The 15,228-nt window shown below is 47.5% G+C and overlaps 1 protein-coding gene across 2 annotated transcripts in view; it reads left to right on the forward strand.

Moving 5' to 3' along the window:
* The window catches only part of FRMD4B (FERM domain containing 4B), a 126,339-nt gene that overhangs the window by 81,114 nt on the left and 29,997 nt on the right, over positions 1-15,228 (forward strand). For both annotated transcript variants that reach the window (XM_071439362.1, XM_071439361.1), the window contains exons 6-7: positions 3,201-3,257; positions 4,159-4,181. In XM_071439362.1, coding sequence (XP_071295463.1) covers positions 3,201-3,257; positions 4,159-4,181 — 80 coding nt within the window. The remainder of the gene's footprint in view (positions 1-3,200; positions 3,258-4,158; positions 4,182-15,228) is intronic.

The raw sequence follows: 15,228 nt of genomic DNA on the forward strand, positions 1-15,228 counted from the left end.
CAAATAATGTTACATTATGATGAAAAAGTACTTCCAGGCTCAGAGGGAATTGCCCAGGACGCTGTCACTTGGAGAGCATTAGTCTGTCAGACACAGGCTGAGCTGGGCATCCTTTGCTTCAAATCCTTGCTCTGCTGCTTAGCTACTGCAGCATTCAGGGCAGCCCCTTCACTTCCCTGCACTTTCTTTTTTCTTTTTCTGTGATTTTTAGTCCCTTTAAAGGATGGGTTGTTCTTTGGATTGGTTGTTTTTTTGGTTTTTTTTTGTTTTTTTCTCCTGAGCCTTGCTTAGAGTGGCCCCAGTTTCCTGCCACTGTTCCTGTGTGGTGGCAATAACTGTGTGGGCAATAACTAGGGCTGGTCCACCCTGTTCTGAGGTTTGCAGCAGCTGGAGAGCCATGATGGCAGCCCTGCCCCTGGGGTGATCTGTTTGTCCCCTTTGCTTGGTCAAGGACATCTTCAAGAGGTCAAGTTAGGGAAGACCCTCTTGCCTCTTCACTCTTTACAGCTTCTAAGCTGTAAATTTGAAACTGAGGGCCCTGGCACAGCAAATGCCTCACTCTGAAAGCAAAGTGAGACTTCCTCACCTGGAGAAGCCAGTCCCCCTTTGTGCTCTTTGGGCTCCTAAAACCCTAAATGAAGTGGTTTGTGGGATCACTGTTAACACTTGTGGCCGTGCCATAGCAGCCAGTAAAGTGACCAGAGTTTCTTAAGGCCAGTGTCTAGCTCTAGAAAAAAGCAAATAAACACAGAAGAGCAGCCTCATAATTACTCTTGCTAATTAGTTAATGGCTGTGAGGTGCTTTGAAGATGAAAAGTGAGGAGGTGCTTGGTTATTATGTCCCAAACACCCCTGGAAGGGCAGCAGCAGCTCCTGCTGTGGGTCAGCAGAGTCTGCTGCAGCAGCTCATCCAGTGCTGCTGAGCTTATCTGGGAGCCAGCAATAAATCAAGAGGGCTTTGGAGAGTTAAATCTCCTTGAGTTTCTTGTAGGCTTAAAAGGCAATGAGCCCCATATAGCTGACTCTGCCCTGGGGCAGGGCAATGGTCTTGGTGAGCTTCTAAAGCCCCTTCTGTCCCTGTTTTCCCTGATTTTGTGATCCAGGGCAGCTTTGCTGAGCCAGATCTCACCTTTCCTGCTGAGCTGAGGTTCCCTGTGGTGGCATTTTCTCATATCTGAGTTCTTTGTCTGCTGGGGAAGGGCACCATGGTGCTGGGTTGACCTGATCTCCTGTAATCCTCTCACCACCACAGCTGGCATCAGAGCTTGCTTGGGCAGATGCAATTTAAGCTTTCAGAAAGCCAGCTCAGATGTGCATGACAAAGACTAACCTGATACAGACCTGGAAGTAACAAAGTGCCTTAAAATTGCACCTATGTGAAGAGTTTTTAGGCTGCAATCTTGCCTCTTTTCTTAAGCACCAGCATGAAAGAGATCTGAAGGAAGGATGCACTTCAAGCTATTTTTTTTTTTCTCTGAACTTGTGATGTGCCCCTCCTCTTCTTCTAATAAAATATGTCTGGGAATGCTTTGGGGGCTACTCCTGCATAGCTGGTGCCACACCTGTTGGGAAGGGGAAATTCCTCCTGGTCTGCCTGTCAGAGAAGGCTGGGGGAGTGCTGCTGCTGGAGTGTTTTATTGACAAAGCTGGCAAAAACACTTCCTTTCCATGAAAATTGAATTATTTGTTTGTTCAGCTTTTGAATTTAGTCTCTGTGGGCCAGACCTGCAGCTGTGGTAAATTAGCTCAGCTCCAGATGTGCCCTAATATATTTGGAGATGTCATTTCCCTGTATCTGTATGTGATTCTGTAGATCTTGCTGCTGCCCTGGTTTTGGCATTATTTCAGCTTTTGGTCTGCTTTGTCTCCTCATTCAGCCAACAGATCCTGGGGCTAAGGGTGTGTTGGGATCTCAGTGACATGAGGCAGGCATCATGTCCACCATCTGCATTTGCAGAAGGTCAATAAGAAAAATCTGTGTTCCTGGGCTGCTCCATAGGCTCAGTTTTGTGCTTTGCCCACTGTTTGCAGGATGCAGGAGGAGTAAAAGAGTGCAGCTGTCAGTGCATCTCCTTTGCTCTTCCAGTGTCACTGCTGGTCCCTGAGTAGAGCCAAGGCCAGGGGTTTTCCTGGTAAGAAACTAACCTGGAAAGTTTGTACTTAAGCTTGTAAGGAGGAGGAAAAAAAAAAAAAAAAGGATCCTCATGTAGTTTTGATGCTTTGGCACCTGTGGAGTTTCTGAGTACATCGTGCTGTTAGGACAGGGCTGGTTTTGGGGTAGTTTCAAGGCACAGGAGATTTCCAGCATGGATTCCATGCAGTTTTTCTGATTATTGCTCTAGAGCTTCAGTGGACTTGGAAGAAATGAAAGCTGTAGGATGCAGACTGAGCAGGACAAAGGACTCAGTTATGCTGCCCTTGTGATTAATCAGTATTAATCAGGCTGGTTTAGCATCAGGGGGCTGTGTACCACAACAAACAAGGAATGGCCCAAAACTGTAAGCAATAAAAATCTTTATGAAGAGATGGATGTAGTTCCTTGGTTTTCTCTTGGCTGGGACAGGGCTATCCCACTGGACAGATGCACCCAAATGAGTGGAGAGCACAGAAATGGGCTGGGAAATAAACAGCTTTTCCTGCAGATGGTGTCAGGGGTTTAGATCTTGTCAAATACTGCTGTTTGTGGAGCTGATAGCTGCTCCTGGGTGCCATCCAACCACGTATCTGCCGTGCCCCATCCCTGCAAGTGTTGAATGCCAGGTCACGGAGCAACCTGGTCTGGTGGAAGGTGCCCCTGCCCAGGGCAGGGGGCTCGGGATGAGATGGTTGTTAAGGTCCCAAACCCAGCCAGTCCATGATTCCATAGATTCCAGTCTATGACACCCAGTCTCTGCTGCTGTGACCCTCACCCATTAACACCCCTGGGTTGCTGCGTGGCAAACTGGGGCTGGCAGCGTGCCGGGACCGCGTCCCGCTGAGCTCGGGCGCAGCATCCCGTGAAATGCAGCAGCAGCAGCCGCGTTCGTGCGGAGGGCAGGGCTGGGGCTGGGGCTGGGCAGGACGGGCCGCGTGTGCGGCGGTGGCAGCGCGGACACGGGGCGGGAGCGCCGCTCCGGCAGCGCCGCCTCTGCCGAGCCCCCTCCCTTCCTCCCTCCCTCGCTCGCTCCGGCCCCGCTCACGCTGCGCTCTCTCCCGTGCAGGGACACATCGAGGTGGACAGCGAGACCGTGTTCAAGTTGGCCGCCCTGGTGCTCCAGGTGAGTGTCTGCCCCGGCTCGGTTTGGCTCAGTTTGTTCCCTTCCCGGAGTTTTTCCTCCCCCTGCTCCGTAGGGAGCCCCGCAGGGTTGTTTGTGGTCTCCGCGGCAGAGGAAGCTGGAACACATAGGAGTTCTTTTTTGAAATGTTTGTTTGAGGAGTTTTGAATGGAAAGAGTAAAAGCTAATCAAGGGAAGTCATTTATCTGGGCAGGTTTCCATTCAATTTATCACTTAGCCCTAATTTAAAAACATTCCAGAGATCTGGGAAGAAAAGTGTAAATATTGTGGCTAAATCAGCTATATTATGCCTGTGAATCTTCTTTTCCGAGCATATGGTTTTGATACCTCTGTAATGTTAAAATATACAGTGTCAGTTTTCCCTCTCATTAATCTAGTTTTGTTCTACTGAGACTTAAACTCCAGTTATTTACCATTTTCTATGAAATAAAATTCTGCCTTTAAAAAACTGGGGTTTTCCCCCATTGCATTGTCACTGACAAAGTGCCACAGCAGCAGCTCCATCTGCCTGAACAGTTGTTTTCATCTCGAGTGAGCACAATTCCTCCCAACTGCTGACCTGACTGTACAGCCAACCTTTGCCTGGATGGGAGAGGAGGGAGAATTGTATTTCACTTCTTGTGCAGTAAAAGCAGCATTTGATTTGCAATGTGAAACTCATCCCCGTTTTGGAAGCAGTTTTATTTGTGCTGTAGGTGGATTGTCTACAGCTGGGAGCACGAGGGGCCAAGTCCAGCTCTTGAGGCTCCGTGTTTTGCAGGGAGTGTGGTGGGGGTCAGGATCTGCCTGCAGAGCTGTGGGAGTGGGGAAGTGAACAATGCTGGGAAAACCGAGGGTTTTGAAGAGATCATGTTTTAATTCTGTCACTGTTTTTCAATTGTAGGAAGCTAAAGGGGACTATTCCAGGTAATAACATTTTCCTTTCTAATACTGGTGTGCTTGATGGATGTGTTTTTCTGTGTTGGCATTGTATTGCAAACAATCACAAATGGGGGTAAAGTCCAGCTGCGAGCAGTGCCCGAAGAAAGTGAAATGTGCTGCTGGGCTGGATAAAATCTGAGTCTGCAGGGTGAGTAATGCCTTTTGTGAGCAAGCTCTGAGTCAAAACAGTGTTTGAGGCCACCACGCTGCGCTCCCCTCCCAAGTGTGGGTGCCGCAGTGGGAGAAGGGGAAGCTCCCACACTTCCCTGCTGGGAAAACCTGTGCTTTGCCAAACTTTTGCCAAGAAAACCATTGCCTGTGCTTCTGCTGGCCTGTGTTTGGGTCCCTGTGGGTGACCTTGCCCACAGCCCTGCCCGTGCAGGGACACAGCCATCAGCTGCCCCGGGATCAATGAGCCATGTTCTCCTGCAGCTGCCCCGGGGCCTCTCCCTCCCCACACTTGACCCAACACTTGTGTTCTGGCTGATGTGCGACCCCCTTGCTCTGCTTGAGCTGTTTAAAGCTGCATCATCAGGTCTGCTTTCCCCTTGGAGGTGCTGCTTACCCAGCTCTGATTGTGATAAGGAGCTGAGGGGAGCAGGTGGGGTCACCTGGACCTGCTGGAGCCACGGGGAAAGACCTTCCATTAGAAGCAGCTCACTGAGCAAATAGAGATCCAGAAGATTGGCTTTGGTCACGTTAATATTTTACTGCTTGCTGAGTTTCCATATGGGGGGAGAGGTGTGTTTTACACTTTAGCTACAACAGCTTTGGAGAGCCTTCAGTACAGACCTGTGTGCCCAAATGCAGGGAGCAAGTCACGTTTGGCTGCCAGAGTGACTCTGCTATCCCTTGAGGGGCCAGTTGTCAAGTAAATGCCAATGCCAATCCCTAGACCCCTTCCCTTCAAAGGCCTGTCTGTTCTCTGCCAGAGGACACGCTCTGTGAAGTCCATCAAACCTCCTCCTCCTCCTGTTTGTTGGCATGCTGTCACACCTGCAGGGAGAAAAAGGTGTTTTTGATCAGCTGGGTGGGCTGGCTGTGCAGACCACTTCTGTTCCTGTTTGTGCTGTAGACCTGCTCTGTGACCCCCAGTATACTGCTTATACCTGCAATATGCTGCATTTTTCTCTAGAAAGACCTCTTATCTTGCCTGATCTCTACAGGGACGCCCTAAGCTTAGCTCAGTTAGGCACAGATAACCAGAAAATCACTGCTGACTCCACAATAAGTAACTTGTTAAGCTGTAGCAACTGGTGGCACAATTTGCTTGATTCTCAAGAACAGGGGTTAATGTTAAAAACCACCTTGGTGGTGAAAAGCTCCCTTATGTGGTTTAAACTTAACACAGCCTCCTTATCATTTGCCATAAATAGGTTTGTAAGTATGGCTTCAGGAGCCCAGGACCTGTGGCTGTGGCTGTTTTCCGTGCTTCCCTGGACATGTTGCAAGGAGTGGATTGCCCATGGTTACCTTCAGAAGTATTTAAAGAAAATTGTAGGGAAGAGCACTCTGCTACAAGAGTGATTTCCAAATGCAGCTCTTCCCCTAAGAGTTCCATGGAAATAGCTGCAGCAATTGTTCCCTCTGTTAAACTGAACATATGTTATGCCCCCGTGGCAAATGAACACAGCCAGCTGTCCCAGGCCCAGTGAGCACACCAGGAGTGAAGGAATTCCATGTCACATATCACAAGTGGTCCTTTGGGCCAGTGCTGATAAAGCACTGGCTTAATTACCAGCATATCTTAACGAGGATACCGGAGGACTGGCCTCTGCTGCACAGCTTGCTGTGCTGCACAGACTGTGTCCCTGTGCAGGGGGATTTGCCTCCCTTTGCAGTGCCTTGAGAGTGTTCTCTGCTCGCTGTCACTTGGACATTCTGCTTTGAGTCACCTTCTGGAATGTGGCTCTTGCACCACCTCAGCTTCCGTGAGAATGTGCAGGTTGATTTTTTTCGGTACTGGGTTAGTGCTGAATGAACACGGGTAAATACAGGAATTGCCTGAAGTCCTGGAGATTAGCTCTGTGGAAGTGAGGATTGGACCAGTCCAGGCAATGCTGGGGATCTCTTCCTGTCTGATTTTTCACACACATCCCCTAGGCAGCTTTTCCACGGGCACACATCCTGTGGTGGGGTTGCCATGTGGCATTCCCCTGACGTCAGCTCCATACCAGGGCCTGAACGCTGTGTTTCTCTCCTGTGGTTCTATAGGAACCTCTCTCCCAATCCTCTGCTCAAATTCCCAGATAACACCCTGATGGCAGGGAGCAGCAGCCTGCTGAGAAACACCCTCCCCTGCCCCATGCTGAGTGGGTGAGCACATTCCTTGGAAATCTGTTTCTTTTCAGTGAGCAAACCTGACACGTGGGCGCTTGGAGAAAGTAAAAAACTTTTGATTTCTACACCACCAAGGTCACTCTGGAGGGGCTTCACAGTCTGGTAGCACTGGCAGGCATGGGAATAGCAGGGACTTTGGGGCTTGGTCCTTGCAGGTGCTTTGCAGTAGGAGCCCAAGGTCCTGAGCTGGGCTCTTACAGGACAGGGGTTTCACAGAATCATGGAATGGTTTGGGTCAGAAGAGATCTTAAAGATCATTTAGTTTGTGCCTTATTATTTGGGGAGAGACTTTATGTCAGATAATAGACCCAAGTTCCACTTTGAGAGGACCCTGGTTTTGAAGTCATGTTTATAATTTGGAAAGAGACTTTATGTAAGATGAACCATCCAAATCCCACTTTGAGAGGGCCCTGGTTTTGAAGACATCTTTATAAATCTTAAGTGCATGCTTCAAAATTACACCCCCAGCATGTCCTGATTTGGACAACTCTAGATTCTCAAAAGCCATGACTGGCTTTGGGACATAGGAGGAATGAGGAGCAGAGGTGGCAGCAGTCCATCATGTACCCGTTTCCTTTTCCTGTTTACCCAACTGGTGATCCCAGCCAAGATAATTCCCTGCTGTGTGTGATGAAGAGGATGTCACAGGGATGCTCAGTGAGGTGTCCCTCTCTCCCCCACCTGGGATGGTGTCAGGGCTGCCCTGAGCAGAGCAGGACATTCCTGCAGCTCTGCTGTCCCCAGCAGGGCTGGGATGCTGCAGATTCCTGCCTCCCTGAGCACGCTTTGCTCAAGAGGAAGGATGTAACGCTGGCTCATGTTTGCTTTTCACGACTCATGCATGGCTTCCAGGTGACTGCTCGTGTGTTTCAGCTGAGTTCCCAGCACTTTTGACCCAGCTCCTGCAATAGGAACCCCAAGCAAGCATTAGTCATTGATTGGAGTTTTGAAACTCTGCGTGAGTTAATTGCGTTCCTCCACTCTCCTGTTTGCAAATGAAACAGAAAAATCTGCAGGCCTGGTTTTATGAAATCTTGGTTTTTAAACTCTGTGCAAAGGTTTTAGAAAGATAATGCGATTCAAATTGCATCTTCTGGCATGGCTCAGTTTTGGGGGGGAAATGTATGTGTTCTGTTTATTTTAGGAATTCTATTTGAATTTTAAAGAGACAATGTTTTGGCAGTCTGTTAATTATTCATCTTGTAGATATACAACACAAAGCCTGGCCTCTTTGGGAAATAAATAATTTAGCTGTATTTAGTTTACAAATTAAGCATCTGCCCTCAAAAATCCTGTAAAATATTGTATACTTTTATTTTCCTTTGTAGTTTGATGAGAGAGACAGTTTATAACTGAGAAGTCCTAAATGCTGTCCTAGTACTGGAAAAATGTTTATCAAAATCAGATTAGCTGCAGGGACTATATAAGGAAAGCAACTTGGAGAAAAAAAAGAAGTTTATTTTCTGACTGGTAATCTTGGACTGTATTTTCCCCAGTACCATTTCCAGGACTGAAACCCAGCCCTGCTCCCTGGAAGTTAATTAAATTGCTGGAGGAGGGCTTCTATTTTCTTTAAATAGCTGACACATTCGTTTTTGATTCTGGCCTGTGGGCTGCAAAGATAACTCCCGACTGGTATAACATAACACAGACAAAATAATGAATTCCTGATAGCTGACATGTGCGAGGCACCGGGGTTTATCGTTCTGGGGGTGATAAAGGCAGTTTGGAAAGGGGAAAGGTTTGGGTGAGAGATAGCCCTGCAACTGAGGCTATGGAGTAATTTGGTTCAGAAAGTCCTGAATTTTAAAATCCTGCTTGGAAAAAAGTGAAGTTCTTGATCTAGGTGCAGAAAGTAGTATTAACAATTTGCTCTTAATTAAGAGTGCTCAGAGTGAGATTTTTGGGTAGTGTTTTGTTGGGAAGCTGAATATTTTGCCAGGCAAACTGGAGGATCTCTTGGTAGAAAAGAATGTGAGAAAGATAACGTGGGCAGTGCTAGAAAATAGCTGTTGGAAAGAAGTTAATAATTGTCTGGTAGCAAAGCACCTGCTCACTCTACCGCTAACCCTAAGATTAAGGTACCCTCAGGAACAGGACACACCTGAGGTCTGTTGGAGGTGGCTTGTCCAGCCTGTTTCTGGGAATTTTGCCAGGTTTATGTGACCAAAATTCCAGGTGTGGCCACGCCCAGGACTGGGGTTGGAGCAGGAGGACAAGTTTGGGGATGAGTTACCAGGGCACATCTCATCTGGCCAGAGCCCAGTCTGGATCCTGTTTCAGCCCCAGCTCTTTCCTCACACCTGTGTCAGTGGGTGATAGAAAAGAGCTGGTGGGTCAGCAGAGGGTTCACTCTCAGAACACCCATCTGGTGCCTGGAGCAGCACTGTAGTTCAGTTTCTGATGTTCTTTTCCATGCAAATGCACTTTTTAAATGCCCGTGCACCGACACCCTGAGCCTTTTCGCAGGCTGCCCGCAGCTCCCGGTGGGCTGTGTCTGCCTGGCTGTAAATCAGTGCTCAGCCCTGGCGCTGCCTTGTGCCCCTTGTGCTCCTGGCCCTTGTTTGCCAAGTGACTCATTGTGTGCTTTGCCTTTCAGCTGTGACTCCCAGCACTTTTTCTTTAAATACCTGCTGAGGCACTGGCTCTGAACCATTAACTCTCTCTCGGTCAAACCCAGCTGTGTGCTTTCCTCAGCTCCCTCTTTTTCAATAAACAGCTGATTTAGGACAAGTTGAGCAAAGATCTGCTTACTCAGAGCCTGTTAGTTGAGGGGGTTGATTATTTATTTTGCTTTATTTGGGAGCATCTGATGAACCAAGGTAGTAAATAAGCAAGTTTAGGGAAAGTCATGTTTCATATCTATTTCATACAATGATGATGATCAGCCTACTGACAGGTATCAGATACCCACTTTCCCAAGAGCTTAATTGAATTTTATACCCTTTTCAAAGAAAGCTGGTTGAAGACTGCAGTAATTTTTCTCTAGCAGGGTGAAAACTTTGCTTTCCTTGGTGAATCCCTGCAGGTCTGCCATGAGGAACAGGAGCTGAGGTGAGCCAGGCAGGGAACTGCTGAGCTCCATCTCCCTGAACACTGAGGCAGCAATTACGAGATGAAAACATTGTTTTCTCCTGGTGTTTTATTTTTCATGTAAACCAGGTGCAAATACAAAGAAAAAGTACTTAAGATGCCATTTCTTGTATAGACTTTTCATAGCAACAGGTTTTTTTCCACTGGTGCTACTTGTAGATTCATCCAGTTCAAGGCAGACTAAAGCATATGCAGTCTGCAATGATGTCATTGTAATGGTTTTTTACAATTTCCTATTTTAAAGCAGTTCTGTAAGGACTCTCAGGGAATTTGTATAGAATGCTTATTATGGAGCAGATTAATTAGGTGGAAGAACTGTGGGTGGAAATGAGCAAAAAGGATTAGATGAAGAGGGGGAAAAAAAGGATGTTTGCAGTAATTTAATAACTTGATCTCATGGGATTTACTTGTACATAGCACTGTAACTCTTAATATTCACACATAATTATGGCAGTTTGGTAAGGAACAGTAATTTTTAAATTTCACACGTGTGGTGTTTGCACAGTTTCCATAGGGGCAGAAAAGGGGTTACTGTGTTTTGTCCTCTTTAATAGTCCCTCCACGGTACTTTCTTTTCTTTGGTTTTTCTTTTTTTTTTCTTTTTTTTTTTTTTTTAATTATTTCTAACTCAGAGAGCAGAGCTAGAGTGGGTACAACCCAGCCACCTAGAGAGGTCTTTTGTGTGTGCTCTGCATGCAAACAGATGAGAGACAAGGCAAGCAAGGCGCAGGGAAATTCAACATCCCCCAGCTTGTCCCCCATGCAGGGGAGAAGCTGTCACACGGGGCAGCATCATGACAACCACAGCCATAGGTTAGAGATGCTTACCCTTGTCCTAGAAATTCCCTTAAGTACAGGTTCAGTATTAAAACACATGGCCTTTCCTGTTGTAAAAATCACATTTCGTGGTGAAAAATCACATTTCACCTCCATTTTGTCTAATATCTGCAGAGGTCTACAGGGATTTTTTTTCCAGCCTTGCACTCAGCTGTGAGCAGGAGTTTGGGCTCTGGTCTGAGTCCTAACAACATCCTCACTCTAGAAAAGCAGAAGTAAATCTTTTGCTTTTCCTTCCCATGGTGGCTGAGATCTGTCACATGAGGTGTGTTTTGTGCTTTGAGGAAATGGAGTGACAGCTTTTCAGCATCAGCTTTTTTTGCTTTTGCAGATTTGTCAGGTCTTTATCATTATTTGGACACTTTATTTTTCTTGTGGTTCCATGTATCTCCATGTATCAGCTGGGCTGTGATAACAAGCTCGAAACTTTGCTACTGTACTCAGACATGCTAAAAACCCACAGCTAATATGGCTAAGCTGACCTTTGTGTGAACAGGAAGAAGTGTGAATGTTAGAAATAACAGTCTGCTTTGTGAGGCAGGGCTCGGGATCCTTCAAGCATTGTATCAACTGTGAATATCCATTTTTGCTTGGCAGTAAATCCCAGGTAGAGCTGAGCCATTCTGCTTTTGTCTGGTCTGTTAGGGGAGCACTGCTAGCAGGTGCTGTGGGTCTGAGCAAGCAGATCATTAAATATGGATATGTCACAGCAGGTCTGTGGGATGGGATCCACCACCCATTGTCGGTGGTAGGTCCAAGGACCAAACGTGTTTGTCTCCAGAATATTCATGTTTCACATCAAGAGCTGCAAAAGAAGACATGAGGATTTAGGGCAGCTGCAGGTCACAGATTTTCTCTAGCCATGAAGAGCTGCTTTCTTGGCACCCTTGGCATCCTTGTCTGCAAAGGGGAAGTTGTAGCATTGTCTCACCTGGCAAGGTGGCTCTGGGAGCAGCTCATGTTCCTGCTCACCATATCCTCATATGGAGAGGTGTGTGCATACAACTGATGGGAGAAATGCTGCATTTTCCTTGGTGCTCCTAGCCCATCTTCCAAAAGCCCGTGTTTGGGGTCACCAAACCCCTGCAGATCAGGAGGTGCTGCTGCTCTGCCCAGGAGTTGAGCAGTGCTTGGGAAGCAGAGAAATTGGGCTCAGGTAACAGGGCTGGAGTTGAAGGTGAGGCCGGAGAGTCCAAGGCTCTGGTTCAAGTGTGGGGAATGGTCATCCAGTCCCAGCCACACTTTGTGTTTGGTGCAGCTCCTGCTTGAGCCGTGGAACTAAAGCTGCTGCAGCTGCACAAGGTGGGGACCCCCAGCACAGCCACCCCTAAATGTCCAACAAGCTGGGGTTGAAAAAGCCATCTGCACTGCTTATCAGGGTCCTTCTCACAGATGGGGTTGGAAGGCTCTTAAATGCCCCTTCAAATACCTCTCTGAGCAGGCGGCTGCTATCTGCTGTTCAAGTGGCAGCCTCTGCACCCTGCCCCAGCCAAGCTCCTGCTGCCTGCAGGGAAGGTCAGGCTCTGAGGCTCTGGCAGTCCTGCACCAACGGGAGCCCCTTGGTCATGGCCTTTTTCCACATCCTGGGCTCCCCTCAATAGAAAAATAACTTTCTTGAGTGGGCCAGCAGACCATGAACTGAAAGGTTGGGAAATGATGGGAAACGTCTGGCATTTGTCACAAAAGAGGATTTGTCAGAGAGCACATTTCAAAATCCTGCTGCCAAGATCCTGCTGCTCTGGCATACTCAAAAGCTGCTAAATCCATCGGGTCTCCCTGCACCTCCCCTGCTCTCTCTTCCTTCCCCCCCACCCTTTTTTCTCCTGCACTTTTAACCCTGCTCATTTTTTCCCCTCCACTGCCTCCCTGCTTGCTCCTCACACCTGTTTCTCGTGGTCCCTCAAAGGGCAGAGCAGCCTCCACAGGGCCTGAGGTTGCCTTGCTCTTTATTTTACAACAAACCCAAAACATACAGAGCAGGCACCTGTTGCTGAAGCAGCCCAGCTACGAAGGAATGGTCCATGTTGCTGGTTCTCATCTCTGAGTGCAAGGAATGGGAGCACCTTGGAGACCTTGGTGTCATTTCCCTGAGTCTGCACCAAGCTGAGAAAGTCACTAGGACCTTGAGAAAGTCACTTTAGGACCAGGCTGGGGTGTGGGCAGCAGCACAGGATGTCCTTGTACAATTTGGTGCAAAGCAATCTGGTGGCCATTCTAAAGAAATGGGGCTGTTGGTGACATCAGCTGAATAATCTGACCCTCTGAAACCCTTGACTGTCAAGCTTTCAAGCATCTGCTCTAATTTTGTGCTGTTTTGGAGTATTTCTTTTCCTGGCTCTAAAAATCTTGAAGAGAGTGAGGTGACAAATCCTAATGGAAATGCTTTGACTCATCTTCATGATGTAGGGTAATAGTGTATCATACTTTTGCTGTGCAGCTGCACGTTTCCCTGAATCTCATACATAATTCTAAATTTGCTGATATTTAGGTGTCCATGACATAACTTCCAGGTTAATTTTGAGAGGCTGATTAGCATTTTCTACAGGCAAGGCCACTCTAAATTCTACCTGTGTTATGCCTAAAATTCATTTAAAGATTTAACTGAACATAAGAAAATGACATTTAGGAGAACCTGGGAGTGACTTATTCCAATTTTCCTGTAGCAACACGAGAAAGTGTGTGAGGTCAAGGAACTCCAAGAATAAAGTTGCTATACAGTGCACTTTCCCTAGTGATAAATTTGTACCTTATAACATGTTATAAACACAAATTCAGCAGAGGCAGACACACCTGCCCTTGCTTTAGTCAGTTAAGAGTTGTCTGAAGTCCTGTCCTCATCAAGTTGTTAATATTTACAAAGAATCTGTGGGCTGATAAGCTTCTACGCTGCAGTCCAATGGAAGGGTTTTGCTGCTGGGTGTGGTGCTTGCTCTGCACGTTTTGTTACTCTCATTAACCACATCTTACTCCATCTAAGCTCTTACCTGCTTTAGCAAGGGCCATAAGCTGGTTTTGGACAGTGGGTGCAGGGAAGCCCAGAGCACCTATTGACAAATGGTCCTAATTAGCACAGTTCTGTAAATCTTTGCCTGGCAGGGAGTGTTAGATCATTCCATTACAAGCTGTCAGGACGCACTTTCTGGGGGCATAAATATGTAAACTCTTTTTTAATTTTCAGTAATGCGCTCTAGGCAGAGCGTGCCACGATGGTCTGGCTTGGTTCCTTGGTGGATTTCTGGTGGGGGTTTTAGCAAGATGCCTGAAATCTCACTGTAACATAAGCTGGGTGTAGAAAGCTCCTGAGATTGGTCCTGTTTTGCTGCTGGAGTTTCAAGTGAGAAGTCCTACTGATAGTATGATACATGATTAAATATTTTTAATCATGTTACCTGCTTGTTTTAGAATCAAGCTCCCTCTCCATAGAGCTAGCACTGACGAGCAGGGCGTGCTGGGGACAGCATCTTGCCCAATGTTTGATCATGTTGGGACAGAGAATTAATTATGGGCAGTACCAGGAGTGCAAGTTGAGGTTCAGTGTGAGTAGGCTCTGATGCAGATTTTCATTATTTCCATTTGCATTGCCCAGATTGATTCAAATTCTGCTTTGTATCTGCCAGAGAGAAAACTCCTGTTTAGAGGGTGGAATAGGAAGGAAAGGGTCTGTCTGCTGCTTTTGTTTAATTCTTCCCCATAGTGGAAAAATACTTGAGTTGAGAGTTTCCTATATTCTCCTCCTGGGGAATAAACAAACCTTTTGCCAGAAAATGTTCAGTCCCATTGACTCTGGGCAGTTTATATATTGAAATTATGCCAAAAACCACCAGTCCAGAAACCCCCTCTGTAGCAGGGGTCAGATTAAACGCGAGTTGGGCCTCCCTGTCCCGACAGCCACGTCCTCCTCCTGCTGGGAACCCACCATGGACATGCCAGATACAGCACTGGGTGTTGGGCTGGCAGATAATGGGGATGGTGGGACATCTGGAGCCAGGGCTGTCTGCCCTGGGATTGCTGGATCATCTCGTGGTCCTTGTGAAACCAAACAGGAACAGGTCATCACTCAAAGCGCCCTCCTGCTATCGGGAGTTGTCACCTCTGGGGAACAGCTGGGTCTCGGAGGGCTTGGGAAAGTGATCCTGAAGGTCAAGGGGAGACTTGCTCGGTGCAGATGAAGTGATAATGGACTCTGTGGAAGGAGGGGGAGGACCATTTGAGGCTTTTATTATTATCCCTGAGAGCCGTGAATCATCCCAAACGCTAATCCTGGGCCGTGCAGTCAGCAGATCCAGGCTGCTGCGTGCCAGCCTGCACTGTCTGAAGGCATCCAGCCTGCAAGGAGCTGTGCCCTGTCTCTCCCAGGTCTTTTACATTTTTCTAGGATTGTTTCATGCTTGATGTTACAATTATGCAGAGAGGAAAAAAATCCTCCTGTTGCTTCTCAGAGAGTTTCAGCCCTTATAAGTGCATTTGGATGGACTTCTCCCAGTGCTTGTGGATGGGATGGTGTCTGAACCTCAAGATGTGAGGTTGGGTCCTGTGAGGAAGACAAGTCCCAGGAGCCAATTTTGCCTCATAAAATCGGTGTTATTGTGAGAAATGGGATGGGTTTGTAGGCTGGCAGGAGAAGAGAGGAGGCCCAGCTCTGCTGTGAGCTGTCACAGCCCCGTGGCCTCTGCCTGCTGCCAGTCTGAGCAGGGCTGTGGCTCTGGGTCAGTGCTGCAGGGATGTGCCCCCTGCCATGGCACAGAAGTGGTGACAGCCCTTT

The sequence above is a fragment of the Agelaius tricolor genome, unplaced genomic scaffold (genome assembly GCF_023055355.1).
Source record: "Agelaius tricolor isolate 1412-34295 unplaced genomic scaffold, bAgeTri1.0.p SCAF_14, whole genome shotgun sequence".
Lineage (NCBI taxonomy): Eukaryota > Metazoa > Chordata > Aves > Passeriformes > Icteridae > Agelaius > Agelaius tricolor.